Raw genomic sequence first — 18,568 nt, forward strand, 5'->3', positions numbered from 1 at the left:
GTGGATGTCTTGCCTCGGCACGCTCATATCTCTCCAAGATCTAACCTACAGAGGCAGACTACAATTACGGCCCCTCCAGATGAATACCACCAAGGACCTAGAGCTGGAAGCCTTAATCCAACCTCCACATGTTCGAATCTCAGAACTTCATTGGTGGCTGACTCGTCAAAATGTCATGCCAGGTATTCCACTCTCATATCCCACCCCCCTACATCAACTCTACACAGATGCATCAGGAGAGGGTTGGGGTGCCCATATGGACGATGTTACCATACAGGGAAAATGGTCCTCCCAAGAAAAGGAGTTACACATCAATTGTCTAGAAATGAGCCCTAGAAGCATGGCAAGATCGTCTGCACCACTCATCAGTAAAGATCGCTACAGACATCTCGACCGTGGTCGCTTACATACAGCACCAAGGGGGCACAAAGTCTCAGCCTTTTTTTGAAGGAGGTTACACGTTTATTTGCCCACAGAATGGTCACTACTTCCCGAAATATTCAAATGGATAACCCGCCTATGGGATACTCTAAACCTAGATCTTTTCGCCACATGTCTCAACAACAAACTACCAGTCTACGTCAGCCCTGTACCAGACCCGCTAGCTCTCCAGGTCGACGCTCTCTCTATGGAATGGGAGGGAACGTTTGCGTACGCATTCCCCCCATGGGCTCTTCTAGACAGAGTACTGAAGAAAATAGAAGAGACAGACTGTGTCATAATTCTCATAGCCCCGACATGGCCAAACAGGGCTTGGTTTCCAAGGTTACTACCCCTCCTAGTGGAAGAACCTCTGAAACTCCCGTTTCGTCATGATTTACTGAGACAACCAAAAACGGGCATATTTTACGTCTGCCTCGACAATCTCCACCTTCATGCTTGGAAGTTATCTCGAATAAGATGCAAGCCGCCAGTTACTCTTAAATCAGCTGCACGAAGAGTGGCAAGCTCATGGAGACCAGCATCGTCTGCCCTATACAATAACAGATGGGACAAGTTGTGGAGAATGAGAAATCATTTAAACGTGGAGATAACGATACCAATAGTGGCGGAATTCTTGCTCTATCTCAGAAATGACAAGAAATTACGACATGGCACTATCGAAGGCTATAGATCTGCCCTGGCATCAGTATAACAACACGATGGCCTATCTATAGGTACCCACCCAGTACTAAATCGACTCATGAAGTCCTTTGCACTGGAAGACATTAAAATACCACATATATTTCCAAAATGGGATCTATCTATAGTATTGTCAGCATTGATGAAACCACCTTATGAACCCATGAGTAGTGTGACATTACTATTAGTTTCCATGAAGACCGCATTTCTCCTAGCCATGGCCACTGCGGCTCTTGTATCAGTAAAATAAGTAGAAGTATAAGTGTGGACTATCCGGACAGATTACTTTGTCCCATAAGAGCCTTGAGATACTTCATTACAGCAACTCAACCCCACAGAAAGCAGAGAAAACGCCTTTTCATCTCTTGCAAACCCTTGTCAGAAAAGGACATAACAAAGGGTACTGTAGCGGGATGGCTCAGATCGGTTATAGCAGATATCTATGAACTGGCACAAGTCTCCACGCCAACTTGGGGAAACTGCAGGCCTCACGAGATCAGAGCCCTTGCAACAAGTCTAGCCACATGGAATACAGTATCCATAAGTCATAGCTAGCTGCCAGTGGAAGTCCCATAACACTTTATCAAACTTTTACTTACGAGACATACAGACCGATCTGGATGGACTATACACACTGGGACCCTTGGTGGCAGCCCAGGTGATAGTAACCTTGTTCCCCCCTCTTCTCGGGAAGTGGGGAAAGAGGCAGGGGGGTGAAGATTTCAGAATACCTCATGAACTCAGGGTAAGTTGACCTTTGTACTTAGTTTGCTGTTGGATAGTAGACAAGTCAAGTGGCATCACTGAAATCAAGGATTAAGTGATATACGGTTTCTACATGATAATCTAGGAGACCTTGCGCCGGACTAACGTCAAATACGTTAAATATCACTATCCAAAAGGGCATAACGGAAAACTACGTCATAAGTGACAAGAGATCATAGAAGACATATACCACAACGTGGGTATTAAATGACAACCGGAAGTGATGTCACGGATGACATCATCACCGGAAGTGACGTCATGATATGTCTAAGTATCACATTGGTGGCTATATACTTGGATATTATACCCATTATATGACACTTGTTTTTTTTATGTCTAGTCTTGTGAGTAGACTATTAGACATATTCCGTTTGGCCCTTTTGGCATACAATCCTTGGGTTACCACTTCACAAAGCCAAATATCTAAGGGATGCTAGATACCAGATCCCACTGGTCCCTCTGATGTATACTGGCTATGATGTAATAGAGGTAGGTAATTCATAAGAATTATCAAACAATAGTTATCATTGTGTATAATTCTAAGAATACTACATCTATTACAACAGGAATTAATCCCTCCCACCTCCCAAATATCTGCATCTAGTTGATGAGGATAATGGGTTGAAAGAAGTGAGGTGATTCCCGCCTTGCGCATGCGCAGTGGCGCCCCTGGCGAGGGATAGGGTTTCCCTCACAACTATTACATATGTTGGCAGTGAAGAGGACGTCTGTTGAAAATTTATAAAAATTTGTTGTGAGGTTCTCGGCATAAACAGAAATTTATGGCTATGATGTAATAGAGGTAGTATTCTTAGAATTATACACAATGATAACTATTGTTTGATTTCTCCTTAAAGCTAAAGTATTGTTGTTCATACAATAGTGACATCAGAGTTTGGGATACTAATGTGTCAGAATAATGTATATGACCTGCTATTGATAATTTCAGCAATAATCCGTCTGAACCATGTGTGTGACAGTCGGCGTTCCTACCAGTGTATCAAGTTCCTGGTGGGAGTCAGCAATCGGTGTAGTATTGCCAAGGACTATCTACTCAGCACACCCAGTAAGTGGCAGTGGGCAGTCAACTGGCTTAAGAAGAAGGTATGTATGAAGGAGGGCCCAATACACCATAATAGACCAACTGTCAGTTAATGTATTTTTTAATTTATTCCTGCATTACTCCTTAATGCATTTACTGCTTGTTCTTGACAGTAAGAAAGAGCTGTGTGAGGTCTTGCTGAAGAAGAAGAAATTGTTTCAACTAGCTGAGTGGCTAATCCTATCACACACCTCCCACGTGACCACGAAAGGGGTGATGCCACATGTCATCACATTACTGCTGTCAACCAAGGAAGAAAGACCTTTGTTTTGAGATCTCAAGTTTTACACTGAATCCTTTACATGTTAGCGAACTCTGGTGTTTTCTTTTTGTGATGTATATTGTGCATACGGTTTGTGTCTTCGTATATTTCATATGATTTACGCCATATCATGAATATTTACAGAATTCACCAAAGTAATTACAGGCGTGTTGTTGTTTCAAGTTGCCATCTGGAATATTGGTCATGATCATGCTTTTTCTTGTCATGCGTTTGGTATTCTCTGTATTGCTTGGTACTACATTTATTATTGTGTGTTTGCAATGATGATGTTTATCACATTGGTGGTGTTTCGGATTGTTTGTGAAAACTTGTTTGCCATAAACCAACATGGTTGGGACAAACGATTATAGTAAACATAATCGGGCGGGGACGCATTTTGATTACTCTCTGCTATTATTGTAGATACATGCCAAGTTGTAGCAAGAGTCACCGTAATAAGTCTGGGTGGGATCCACATCCATTGTGCCTAAATTGCACCGCTATCTGCACTCAGACTTCCAAAAGTAAAGACTCTTCGACTTTCCCCCTACAGCTTTTTCTCCTCTACAAGCATCTCTACAGATGCCCTTACAGACGCCTGGTGGTGCCTCAAGGGTCCGGTCAACCTTATCTCATGGTTCTACCTTGCCAGGCGCCTTTTCCTGACGCAATGGAAGCAAGTCTTCTCGCATTAGACACCACTCTCAGATAGACGAGGACTTCGCTAAGCTCTCTCTTACATCCTCATTCAAGGTACCTAAGGACCCTGAATTCAAGAGGGATCTGTTATGCCAACCCTGGTCATCCACATCCCTATTTAATGGGCAAGTCACTCACACCCACGCTCGATTACAAGCTTTGCCAGAGATGAGACTGCCCTCAAGGTCCTGGCACACATTTTGCACTCCTCCTCCTTTAAACCCTCCAGGTCAGGCAACGATCAGGCCAGACGAAACTCAATTAAGCCATGCGGACTCGACAACTCCACCTTTCACAGCAGAAGCCAGGGCAAGGGGAAGTCTAGGCTAGGACCTCCCTCCCTCCACATGATACACAATTTGGCCACATTCAACAAGTCCAACCTAGAATGTCCACCGTACTTCTCGATGACCATAATCCTCCATCTAAGGAATGTCCAATGCGAGGCGTACATAGACAACTGCCTCCTGAACCACCAGGACACGTCCACACTTCTCCATCACAGGGCCTTCACACAACGTCTCCTACGTCAATTAGGATGGATCGTCAACATGCGAAATCTCCAGTTCATCGGAGGCCTATTCCAAACCAACCGAGACCTATTCCCAGCACTCTGCGCCAGTGGCAGGTACTCCTAGGTCACGTTAGCGCAGGATCTGATCTCCAGAGGGAGCCTTCAACTGCACCCCATACAGATGTTTCTTGCTCCCTACATCAGGATCCAGGATCAGTCAGTGTCCATCATCCTCTCGTGCTGTCTCAAACCACACCTCCAATGGTGGAATCAAATGTCTTAGATGGTGTCTCCTTGACAGAGCTTACAACCTTGTTACACCTTTTCCTTGCTGCCTGTTTTCAAGAATGGGGAGCACACCTTGAGGGTCAAGTCGCCTCGGGGGCTGTGGTCCGCTGCTCAACAACAGTGGCACACCAACAGCTGCTCAAACTGGCTCTCTCTCACTGGAAACAGACACTCAACCGCTTTCGGATCACCATATCCAAGAACATCTCTGTTATATGGTGCCTCCGCAGTCAGGGCATGACCCACTCCCACTCACTCTTACTCCTAGGTCAAACGTTCCGGTTCCACCTAGTCAACTGGAATTCCAGTTTTGGGTCCAACACATCCGAGGTTGTTGCAACATTCTTGCGGACGCCCTTTTCAGACCGGACAAGGTAGCTCCCACACAGTGGAAACTCCATCCGGACTCCTTCGCTCTTGTCTGTTAGCGCCTCGGCCACCCCAACATCGACCTATTTGCCACCAACCAGAAGCAGACCTTCATATCACTGGTACCGGACCCACAGGTATCCAAGGACCAGCTGTCCAGCGCAACCAAGCTATCCAGCCAACCGACCAGCCAGCATAAGACACCGTACAGTGGTTACACAGACTCCATGGGCCTGCCTTTCATGGCAACCCAGCTGACCGACCTGTCGTCCAGCCAGCTGACCTTTAGGACACCATGGACTCCATGCCGAACGTCCAGCCACTTGGCTTACTGTATGATCTTCATCAACTGGCAGTTCCCAAGCCAGCCCCTCGGGCTACTAGGGATCATCCAGTCAACCATTCTACTGACTGGTCACTGCATGGCTACCGTTACTCAAGGATCATCATGAGCCGCACTGGCATTAATTATACTGGAATCATGGACACAGGACTAGTACGATAATTACCCACCCCCCACGGGAGCTACCCAAGGTCACTTGGAAGGAAGTGGATAGCGAAGTGGCTGATGACTCAACCCAGCGGGACGACCTTCATAGAGATGATAGAAGAGGTCTATGATCTTATGCCTGTACTCCAACCTTGTCTGACACAGAATGCGCCACCCCAGATGCCGGAATAGGGGGGATGTCACGTTACCTGCTACGAGGTTTAAGGATCTGACATCGGTTTCCAGATACACTATGGATATTGGTGCTTACATTAATTGGTTAGTTGCCGGAATCAAACACTGCATTCCACCATTACAGCCATCCTATGAAGGAGTTATCATGATATGACATTTATACTAAGTTTTCATATAATAATTAGATCCACAGCAAGTGCTTTTATAAGTTATCATGGTGTCACATTTATACAAAATTTCATATAATTATAGAACAGCTAATAATACATATTAGGATCCAGGAAAAATGCAGATACAAAATATTATTAGTTTTAGTTATGGCTTTTAATAGATAGATGCTAGCCTGGGGTAATGAGAACCCATCTTCCAGACATACTATTTAATAAGACAAAAGTTATGCCTACATAGTTTAATAGATTTAAAGCTTTTTGATAAATACTAGCCTAAGGTAACAAGATATGTCTACATAGTCTAAGAGATTGCCTTGAACTATTTTATTTAAGTAAATCTGTCATCACCTATATTAGAATAACATTTAGCAAAGACTTCAATTTAGACCCTGTAAGGATTAGCCCCCATACAAGCTCGTCTATAAGTGATACATAAGTATCATAATCTCTTTACAAGCACCCAGTAAATATGTCAACAAGATTAGTGCCAATCCAACAGGGTTAAGTATTCCCCTCTGTCTAGCCATTCATTTACTGTAGGGCACACCTCATTGTGTATCAACAACCAATCATATCCCTTTTTAGTGTTCTAATTTGTGTTAAATACAAACAACAGCCAAATGTTAAGCAGAAGGGGTTTGACGCTCAAACCAAGCAGACCTCTTTGTGGCATCCACAGCTATATTTAGAAATTGTTCATTCTTTATTGTTCTTGTAAATAAAATTGTAATTAGTCTCCTGTGACTTCGCTCTTTGCTGACTAATTCCCCCAAGAAAACCAGCACGCAGCAGGTTTGTACCTCAGAACAGACTCTCCTCCCAAATCTTGATGTCTTCACAACTCCTTATGGCTACAGCGTCAACAACTTTTATCCCTGATCCAATGCAGAGCTGTTTCTAAAAAGACTAAGAGGCTGATAACAACACATCCTATATCAGCTACCACAACATTCAAGGGAAAATTGGGATACGTGATCGCATCCCATCTTCAGAAGCATCCCGGGGAATATAAATCTATGTATTCCAAACAGCCTCCTAGGAAGAAGTTTGTCCCCTCCGGGAAGGATTCATTCCAACCGAGTCGGGGGTACGACAAGCGACAATCTGCTCAGGATTCTTTTTGCCAACCAGACTACGAGAAACGGGAAATAATCGCCATGGAAGATCTAGAGGCAGAGGCGAAGGCGAGTTCTGACTCCGATACCACCCCCAACGTTTTAGACCCTTTCCACCTGAATATGTCAATGGACTGTGATTTACGCCTACCTTCTTTCAACATAATGCCGGGACCAGTGGGAGGGCATCTTCTGTCATACGTCGAAAATTTGAAGCAAGTAACGCCCAACCACTGGATTCTATATGTCGTGACTCACGGGTACAAGCTACATTTCAGGAAACATCCTATCCTGAAGACACACCGTCAGATGCAGATTTCATTTAGTAGGAGCCAAGTTAGTGGCAGCAGATTTGGCCGTCATGAAGCTACTAAAGAAGTGAGCAAATCGGACACTAATGGAGACAAACAACACAAAGGATTTTTATTCTACGGTCTTCTTAGTCCCGAAAAAGAATACAACTGAAATGAGGATGATTATCAACCTAAAGACCCTCATCAAAAGATGTCTGGTACCGCCGCCAAAGTTCCAGATGGAATCCGTACGGAAGTTATGGTCGACGTTGAAGACAGGGGACTGGCTTATCAGCCTAGACTTACAAGATGCCTATCTTCAAATCCCAGTACACCCGTCCGCACGGAAATATCTACTCTTTGCAATCAATGGCCGACGCTACAAATTTCAAATCCTACCAATAGAAATAGCATTAGCCCCATGGCTATTTACCTGGATTACAGCGCCAGTCATCAAGTTTGCTTAAATCCAGCTTGTTCGAATCCATGGTTACCTGGACAATTTCCTAGAGGCACACCAAGAGAAAGCTCAACTTTGTCAGAAAATGATACTCTTGGTTCAACTTTTGACCTACCTAGGCTTCCTATTCAATCCCTCCAAGTCTGAGACTACTCAAGTTCCAGACATCATATACATCGGAGCAAGATTCCAGCTAGACAGGGAATATCTATGGCCTCCAGAGGATCGATTCAACAAGGCTATCAAGATGATTTAATCACTCCCAAGTCAACCCAGCAAGTCACTGAGGAGGTGGATGTCTCTTCTAGGCAACTTAATGTCTCTACAGGATATGACCTTCAGAGGAAGGCTGAGGCTACGTCCTCTTCAGATATGGGCCAACTCTATACGATCTCACAGCCTAGAGTTCCATACTCAGTTACCTCCCAGATTACTACGAGACCTCCATTGGTGGAATCACAGAGACCATGTGATGAGCGGCATCCCTCTGACTTATCCGACGCCAGAACACCATCTATTGACAGATGTGTCAGATTCAGGATGGAGAGGCCATATGGCCGATCTCACAGTACAGGAAGTGTGGAACACAGAAGAAAAGAACCTTCATATCAACTGCAGGGTAATTGAAGGCCATCTATTACGCCATCCTGGAATGGAAGATTCATCTCTACCCATCATCCCTTCTCATAGCCACAGACAAGACCACAGTAGTATATTTAGAAGCAGGGAGGAACCAGATCCAGCTCCCTGATGACGGAGACTACACGATTGTTTGCCTTGGCAGACTCCTTCAATTGCTGGATGGAAGCGAGACATATACCTGGGAAACTAAACATACTGGCCGACAGCCTTTCTCGCCAGGGGAATAGTGGCAACGGAATGGACCTTACATCCACACAACTTCGCCTGGATAACCAAGTATGGGACACACCATACCTGGAACTATTTGCCACTTGCCAGAAGAAACCAACTTCCAGGGTAATGTCAGTTCCCAACCCAAGAGCTCACCGGATCGATGAACTATCAATCGATTGGACGGGTCTGTTTGCTTAGGCATTCCAAACATGGTCTCCCCTAGACAAAGTCATCCACAAGGTGGAGGAAACGGATTGCATAATAATACTGATAGCTCCAATATGTCCCAGCAGGGCATTGTTCCCCAAACTACAAAGACTACTAATGGAGGAACCTATCCAGTTACCTCTGTTAAGACAACCAAAGTCCAGCATTTTGCACGACAATCTACCCAGCCTACATCTAACGCTTGGAAGTTATCACACAGAAGATGCAGACATCCGGATACTCTGAGCTTGCCTCAGAAGCTGTGGCAAGATCATGGAGACCTTCATCCTCCCTTAAATATGACAACATATGGGACAAGTTCGTCCATTGGAGAAGAGGACAAGGGTTATAACTAATGGCAACATGGCAACGACTTTGATTTAGACTGAAAATGGCGGTAGTCCTCGTTTCCGGAGCAGATCTTGAAACTGTACTACATTTCTTCACCATACTTGGCACATAAATAGGTCTAGTGGTGAACTGGTGCCTTTTGATAGTTTGGGATTTTTAAAAAATTTCTTTTTCGAGTTTCCATGGCAACGACTTTGATTTAGACTGAAAATGGCGGTAGTCCTCGTTTCCAGAGCAGATCTTGAAAACCGTACTATATTTCTTCACCATACTTGGCACATAGGTAGGTCTAGTGGTGAACTGGTGCCTTTTGATAGTTTGGGATTTTAAAAAAAGTTATTTTTAGAGTTTCCATGGCAAAGACTTTGATTTAGACTGAAAATGGCAGTAGTCCTCGTTTCCGGAGCAGATCTTGAAAACCGTACTATATTTCTTCACCATATTTTGCACATTGATAGGTCTAGTGGTGAACTGGTGTCTTTTGATAGTTTGGGATTTTTAAAAAAACAATTCGAGTTTCCATGGCAACGATTGTGATTTAGACTGAAAATGGCGGTAGTCCTTGTTTCCAGAGCAGATCTTGAAAACCGTACTATATTTCTTCACCATACTTGGCACATAGATAGGTCTAGTGGTGATCTGGTGCCTTTTGATAGTTTGGGATTTTAACAAAAAGTTATTTTTCGAGTTTCCATGGCAACAACTTTGATTTAGACTGAAAATGGCGGTAGTCCTCGTTTCCGGAGCAGATCTTGAAAACCGTACTATATTTCTTCACCATACTTGGCACATTGATAGGTCTAGTGGTGAACTGGTGTCTTTTGATAGTTTGGGATTTAAAAAAAGAAGTTTTTTTGAGTTTCCATGGCAACAACTTCGATTTAGACTGAAAATGGCGATAGTCCTCGTTTCCGGAGCAGATTTTGAAAACTGTACTATATTTCTTTACCAAACTTGGCACATAATGTCATCTCACAGTATTGAATACATTTCCTTTCTTGTCGGTAAGTTCTGCATTGCTTTGTGCAACATTTATACTAAGTTATCCTATAATGATTAGATCCATATCAAGTGCTTTTATGAGTTATCATGGTGTAATATTTATACATCATTTCATATAATAGTTTAGTAAGTAATACTTGTCATCAGGTAAAATGCACATATAAAATATCAGTAGTTTCAGTTATAGCTTTTTAGACAGATGCTAGCCTAAGGTAATGGTAGCGCATCTCCTAGACATACTATTAAAAAAACCAAGAGTTACGTCTACATAGTTCAATTGATTTGAAGCTTTTAGATAAATGCTAGCCTAAGGTATCAAGATCCCATCTCCCAGACAAAAGATATGTCTACATAGTCTTATAGATTACCTTGAACTGTTTTAAGTAAATCTGTCATCACCTATATTAGAATAGCATTCAGCAGACTCATTAAGGATTAGCCTCCATACAAGCTCGTTTATAGGGCATTAAGGATTAGCCCCAACACAAGCTCGTCTATAGTGTCACCATAATCTCTTTCAAAGCATCCAGTAAATATGTCAACAAGATTAGTGCCAGTCCAACAGGATTAACAGGATTAAGTATTCCCCTCTTTCTAGCCATTCATTTAGCATAGGGCACAACCAATCGTAACAGACTATATAATAAACGCAGCCAAAACCTCCATCCCCTTCAAAACATCTAAGACAGGCAAACCGACGGTACCATGGTGGAATGAGGAAATAGAACAGACTAGACGAAAACGTAAATCAGCCTTCAATAAAGCAAAACGCGACTACAAATATTTAAACATAGCCCACGAACTAAACCACCAGGTTCAAAAACTAGTCCAAATAGCCAAAAGTAGAGACTGGAAAAAATTCTGCGAAGGTATAAATAACCGTACAGATGCCAGAACGGTCTGGCGCAAAATCCACGCCATTAGAGGCTTAAAACGACATAAAAAAAACCCTAACATTAACAACTCAACCAACCCCGCCCAAAAAGCAAATAATCTCGCCAACCACTTTTCGGCCGTTAGCAGTAACAGCAACTTCAGCCAAAAATTCCAAGATAAACTTAAAACAGAAAACAAACCCACAAAAGAACCAAACAATAACAATCTAGAAATAAATCAACCCTACACAATGGAGGAGCTCCTCTACGTAATCCAAAACAGGAAAAAGGGCACAGCCCCAGGATTAGACCTAACCTCTTACCAAATAATTAAAAAACTCCCCCTAAAACTGCTCCAGGCACTACTCAAAATATACAATCTCATCTACCTAAACGGACAGGTTCCTACACCCTGGAAACAGGCCCTAGTCATACCAATCCCTAAACCTAATAAACCAGCTAATCAAGCTAACTCATATAGACCAATATCCCTAACTTCAAACTTATGTAAAGTAATGGAATCAATGGCTAAAAATAGATTACAACATTACTTAACCCAAAATAACACCATAAACCCAGATCAAAGCGGTTTCACTCCTGGCCGCTCAACCCTAGATAACCTCGCCCGACTAGAACAAGATATTAAGACAGGACAACTAAATAAACAATATACCACAGGCATCTTCTTAGACTTCTCTAAAGCTTTCGACATGGTATGGCACGATGGGCTAATACAAAAACTTAAAAAAATAGGACTCAAAGGTCAGATAATAAACTACATCCAGGACTTCCTAAACAATCGTAAAATAACCGTGTGTATAGACCAAACTCTATCGGACCAATGTCCCCTAGAAAATGGCACTCCACAGGGCAGTATCCTCAGCCCCACCCTCTTCAATATAATGATAAACGATCTATTCGAGGGTCTATCCCCTAAAGTAAACACATCAAAATTCGCGGATGATGGAGCCATCTGGATCCGCACTAAAAGCATGAAAATGGCCACAAATCTACTCCAAAAATCTCTTAATAAAATACAACAATGGGCTGACAAATGGGGCTTCTCCCTTAACTCAGAAAAAACAACAGGAATAGTATTCAAACATAAAAACATGAAACCCGCCTCCCCAATCCTCCAGCTAAACAACCAAACAATCAAATTTCAAAAACAAACCAAATTCTTAGGACTTATTTTCGATGAACATCTCACCTGGGATGCTCACATCCAAAACCTAACAACTAAATGCAGTAAAGACCTAAACACCCTAAGATGCCTAACTGGCTCTAACTGGGGAGCCTCCAAAGATACTCTCCTCTCTCTCTACATATCCCTAATTAGATCAAAACTAGACTACGGCTGCGCCATATACAACACCCTAAACAACTCTCTATCCAAAAAACTTGACTCAATACAATATCAGGCTCTCAAACTCATTACACGCACCCAACATGGCACCTCCTACACCTCACTTCAGGCCTTAACAGGAGAAATGCCACTAAGTCTACGCAGGGAACAGCTAAGCTTAAATTTCTGGGCCGCGTCCCAATCAAACCCTCTCATCCAAAACTTAATAAACCAAAACATCAGCCCTAAAAACCAAGCTCTAGCTCGTAAACACCCCTTACTTACCCCAATATCCCAAAGAATAACAAACTACCTAAATGAACACCAAATTAAAAATCTTAAACAAAACTGCAAACAATCAAATATCTTCACCCCTAAACTTAAAATACCCAAAATAGACACAACACTAGCTAGCCAAATAAATAAACAAACCGACCCAAACATAGCTAAAACTACCACACTAGCATACATACACAAAAATTGGCCAAATTGGTGTCACATTTACACGGACGGATCCTCAGATCCGACCTCCAAACACACGGGTTTCGGAGTCCATACCACACAACCAACTAAAACCACACAATCCTTCCGACTCCCAAATAACCAATCAATATTCACGGCCGAACTAATGGGCATGGCCTCAGCCCTCCACAATCAAGAATCCAAAAACAACCAAAAAATCCTAATACTTACTGACTCCCTAAGTGGACTACAAGCCCTCCAAAACAAAAATACCAAAAACCGACCTAAATTAATAAATCAAATACTTAAAAGCTCCAACGACCTAACAAAAGCAGGCAAACAAATAACCTTCTTGTGGATACCCGCCCACGTAGGATTATACGGTAATGAAAACGCCGATAAAGCAGCTAAACTATCCCTTAAAATCCCAGAAATAAGCTTAAACTTACCCATCTCAAAATCAGAAATTAAAAGTGTAAACAAACAAAAAATCACAAAAAAATGGCATAACCTATATCTAAACTCAAATAGCAAAATCAAAAGAGTGCTCAGCAAACCACTAACCAAACCAAAAATTCTCCATCCATCAAAAAAAATCGACAGAGTAATCACTAAACTCCAAACAGGACACACCAACCTAAATAACCACCTAAAAAAATTTAAAAAACACACTACAGGTAACTGCCCACACTGCAAACAACCAGAAACCCCAGAACACGCACTCATCCACTGCACACACTACCTAACACATCGAACCGCATTACAAACCACCCTCAATCTAAACAAGGCTCTCACTCTAGAAGCAATACTAAACCCACAAAATAAACTAGAAAACTTCAAGGCCTTAGGCGTATTCTTAATAAAAACGGAACTAATAAAACGCATCTAAAACCATAATAACCTACCAAATCAAAATCACATAAACAAACAATCATCCACCATACCCAGCTCCCTTAGTTCTCCACCCCAACCCCATCAGCATCTATTCCAAATCTCAAAATTCCCAAATTCTATATAAGCAACCCCTAAAGCCCCCTCTTGGGTTGCACAGACCACCCTCGCCCCTTTCGGAAACACATTAAATGGCCTGGCCGGGCCCGTGTGCGAAATACGCATCAGTCGGAAAGCGCACGTTAAATCTCCAAAGTAAGTAAGTAAGTAAGTAACAACCAATCGTGTATCAACCAATCATATTCCTTTTTATTGTTCAATTTTTGTTAAATACATACTGTAGCGAAGTTTTAGCAGAGAAGGGGTTTGACTCTCTTACCAAGCAGATCTCTCTCCCACAGCCCAGAGGGTTGTACCGACTCTCTGTGGCACCCTCAGCTATTTTTCTAAGATATTGTAACTTGCTCATAGTTAATTGTTCTTGTAAATAAAATTGTGATTAGTCTCCTGTGACTCCGGCTCTTTGCTGACTAATTCCCCCAAGAAATCCAGCACGCCATTTGGACGGTTTTGTTCACCCAGAACAGTTCCATGATAGTATGTTCCTCCAAAAGTGTCATGGACACAGTTGTTGCATTCACTGACTAACTTCATACAGAAACACAACTCATTCCAAATACAACAGTGTAACTGATCTTAAACCTTCTCAACTGTATAAACAATATATATTCTTGTCGACCATACTCTGTACTCCACTTGCTTGATAATGGTGTTAGAACCTACACTGAAACCATCGCTCCTAATTGTAATAAAGAAGTTGTTCGTCCATATGTCGCATCCTTACTCATTACAAATTCAGTAACATATTCTATCATAAACTGCAGATGGAAAAACAACACCAGTAATAACTGTTTTTTAGTGCTGCAATTAGGCCATTTACAAAGAGGCCCAGTGAACATAGTTCACAGGAGCTAAAGCATTGCACACCCCTGACATGTCATATTGGCAGGGGATGTGAGTATTTCATGCTTGTTTTAATTAGTGCCTTGGCGTGTTGACGACAATGCTGTCGGCCCATCTGTGGCTGTGACTAGGGGACAAAAGGGGACTAAGGTTTTCCACTGACCAGTGTATTACCAGGGATAGCAGTTTACTTAATTAGTGAGAGGCCATCTGACCTCTCTTTACCCTTGATAAAAGCGTCTTTCCTCATAGCCATGGCTACAGCAGCAAGAGTTTCAGAATTACATGCATTAGACTATTCTTGTCTCACCCATGATCAACATTGGACCTCAACAACTCTAAGATCGCTTCCAGACTTAGTAGCCAAGAATCAATCTACCACGATGGGACAGTTGGGCCATAGACGTTATACAAATTCTGCATTAGGAGCAACAGTGGATCACCCAGACAGACTCTTATGTCCCATCAGAGCCCTCAAGTTCTATCTTGCGGCTACGGACCCACATAGATGTCGTCTAAGGAGACTCTTCCTATCTTGTAAGACTAATTCCAACAAGGATATCACCAAGGCTACTATAGCAGGATGGCTAAAAGCTACAGTTGCATCAATATGAAAGGCCAATCTGAACGTGGTCCTTACCTTACTGATAAGCGCACCCTTTGAACCACTCCAATCAGTCATACTATAACCTCACCAAAAAGACGGTCTTCCTTCCTGCTTTAGCCACAGTGGCACGAATAAGCAAAGTACACGATCTAGAAGTTACACGTGTCCACTTTCTCGGACTGTGCTTGGACTTCATAGCCAAGAATCGACTCCCAACACAGCCCGACGCATCCTTCCTAATCCTCTCATTCAAATAAGTATACAAATGTAAAAAATATCAAGGTTTTTACTGGTATAAGGCTTCTGTTGTTTCTGAAAATTGGTATTCCTTCCTGTACATAATGTTTTACCTCACCTGACGCGACACAGTGCTTTAGCTTCCCTATCTTATACAAACAGACGGTACTGGAACAAAGAGACAGTTGAAACAGTCTACAGCCGGTGCCTCAGCATCCTCAAGTTATCCTCTTTGGACCCTAGTCCTTTATTTTCTTCTCTGTCTGCCTTGCCGACAGACTTGTTATTGGAACTGAGTTCAACTTACTTTGTATCGTCATCAATCTTGGACTTTTTCAGGTGATGTTGCCTCCATATCGTCTGGGAACTCTCAGTGTTGAACACTTGGCCATGGTGAGCAACCGTCAATTGCCGGTGTGCTTGTCTCCAGTCGTGGACCCAACTACTTGGGAGGTAGATGGCCTCACTCTGTTCTGGGTCGGCCTAAGCGTGTACGCTTTCCGACCTCAGGTCATTGACAAAGCAGCACAGACCTGTCCTCTTGATCTGCTTTTGGTTGCGCCTTTACCGGCCGGCCAGGATTTGGTTTCCAAGCCTCATTCCACTCGCTGGAGAACCAGTTTCCCGGCATGGCCACATCTGCTGCTCAACCATGAAAGTTCAATCTGCACGTCTGACATGTCTCCAGAAGTCGCTGATCTCTAAAGGGTTTTTACTTGTGCTTAGGAGGCTGTCTCCTGAAATCATCATTCCTCCACCTGTTCCCTATATGATGACAAGTAGCGCTCGTTCTCAGGCCTTCTGCTCGTCCAGGCACATAGTTCCCGCGGGGGCCAACGTCCACAAGGTGGCTGACTTATTGGTTGTTTCCCACCAGTCCTGTCACCTTGCTGGTTCCACAATTGCGACATATGTTGCTGCGGTCAATTTTGTCTTGAGGATTGCTCATGGTTTCCGGCTGTCCTCAGTCCCTGCACTATTTGCCAAGGTCCAAGGTTCGACCTAATGCCCTGCTTCACCTTTGTCTTTGCTGGGACTGCCAGGCCAACCTGATTGGCAGTTTCACATCCTGCCTCTTTCAGAGATCATCGGTCCAGATGATGACGAGGAACTTGCCCTCTGCCCGGTTCGATCTCTCCGGCAATATATTCAGGTGTCACTGCTGCATCATAAGCAGCGCCAGAGGCTGTTCATTTCCTTTCTCCAACCGTATCTCCGCAAGCTAAGGTGAGTTATCCTGATGGCTTATCGTCATGCTGACTTGCCACCTCCAGAAGGCCTACAGTCCACACGAGAAACGTACGCTGTTTTCTACGATGACTCGCCATGTGCCTGAAGGGTTCCTTGCCGGACTGTTTTGTTGTGCTTCCTCAGTGTGACTGGCTTTCTTACAGTGAGCCCGCCTTCCATGTTAGTCGAATAAAGCACTGTGTAGCATCAGGTAAGGTAAAACATGAGCATATATGATTATATGCAATGTTTTTTTTATTTACCTGACGCTACACCTATAGGCCGACCCGGACTGCGTCTGCCTCTCCCACCTTACCTTTTGGCACCACTCTACACTGCGCCTGCTTTCATACAGTGAAGAATATGAAGTGGTAGGGGCAAAGAGGGATAACTAAAGGCATGGGCTTTAGTCTGTTTCAACTGTCTCTTCATTCCAGTACTGTCTGTTTGTATAAGGTAGGGAAGCTAAAGCACTGTGTAGCGTCAGGTAAGTATAAAAACATTGCATTTAATCAGAAATGGTCATTTCCTACGTGTCATGCACAGAGACCTGCATCACTTGGGTCCACATTAAGCTGACATGCTGTGATATTACTGGCTCACCTAACTCACTCACTCAATCATGGACACTATATGCAGCAGCTGTCTTGGTTCTTTTTAACCTCTTTTGTACATACTGTATATGACTGTAGCTAAGCCAAATTTTGAGGACCAGAAAAAAAGATTCTGTAGAAAGGGGTCAGCTAATGTATGAGTTAATCGCTTCAAGCGATATTCGCTATTTTCATCTCAGAAACAATATGTTGACAATAATCGTGAATGTGTCAAAGTTGGGCAGTTATGATATATGTATCCATTTTCTGTCAACTGAGGTTCATTTCAAGGTGTCAATAGCAGTAATATGATCATGGTTGCTGTAAATAAGAGTAAGTTGGTAAGAAGAACTAAATATTATTGAATAAAAGTTTGATTAAAATAAATGAGATATACAATTAAACACTTTTTAATACTGATGTTGTAGCGACAGGATTAACTTGAGTAATTCAATACAGATTTGTTGATATTCTATTTCCAATGACAGATAATGATGAGACGTAGTTTCAGGGTGAGGGTCTGGCTTATCTACTGCACAATTATTTTTATACAGATTTGAAGGACCAAGTTAATACCTCGACTTATCAATGAGATCGGCTTATCTATGGTCATATACAGTAATGACTAATTGTTTCGTGAGTCCAAGTCTGGTAATGACCAACAGGTACTCGAGTCTGAGTAGTGTAATGACAAATGAGTATTGCATCCGAGTCTGGTAATGACAAACAGATACTCAAGTCTGAGTAGTGTAATGACAAATGAGTATTGCATCCGAGTCTGGTAATGACAAACAGGTACTCGAGTCTGAGTAGGGTAACGACAAATGAGTATTTGAATCCATTTATTTCTACCCTGTCACTGCTCTAACCCTTGTGAATATATCATGCTCAAGTAACAAGAAGAGACATAACCACAAAAACATTATTTCTGTGTAGATGACAGAACATTACTGGAGCACCACAAGTTCAGCTGGGCTGTCCAATGAGGACTCCAACAGGAAATCCTTCCAGCGAACACAGAGTGCGCAGGTATGCAGTTAGTCTGTTTTCATTTTGCTCATATGATACTCTGGTACGCGTTGCCCATCTCTTGTTGTTAAGTGTTT

The 18,568-nt window shown here is 42.8% G+C and overlaps 1 protein-coding gene across 3 annotated transcripts in view; it reads left to right on the top strand.

The window, feature by feature from the left end:
- The window catches only part of LOC139478445 (ubiquitin carboxyl-terminal hydrolase 24-like), a 213,002-nt gene that overhangs the window by 184,632 nt on the left and 9,802 nt on the right, over positions 1–18,568 (top strand). For 2 of the 3 annotated variants that reach the window (XM_071260905.1, XM_071260906.1), the window contains exons 57-58: positions 2,837–2,991; positions 18,399–18,491. In XM_071260905.1, the coding sequence (XP_071117006.1) occupies positions 2,837–2,991; positions 18,399–18,491 (248 nt within the window). The remainder of the gene's footprint in view (positions 1–2,836; positions 2,992–18,398; positions 18,492–18,568) is intronic. The other variant, XM_071260907.1, reaches the window with a different exon arrangement.

This window comes from Haliotis cracherodii, unplaced genomic scaffold, assembly GCF_022045235.1.
Source record: "Haliotis cracherodii isolate W230 unplaced genomic scaffold, xgHalCrac1.p SCAF_4, whole genome shotgun sequence".
Classification (NCBI taxonomy): Eukaryota; Metazoa; Mollusca; class Gastropoda; order Lepetellida; family Haliotidae; genus Haliotis; species Haliotis cracherodii.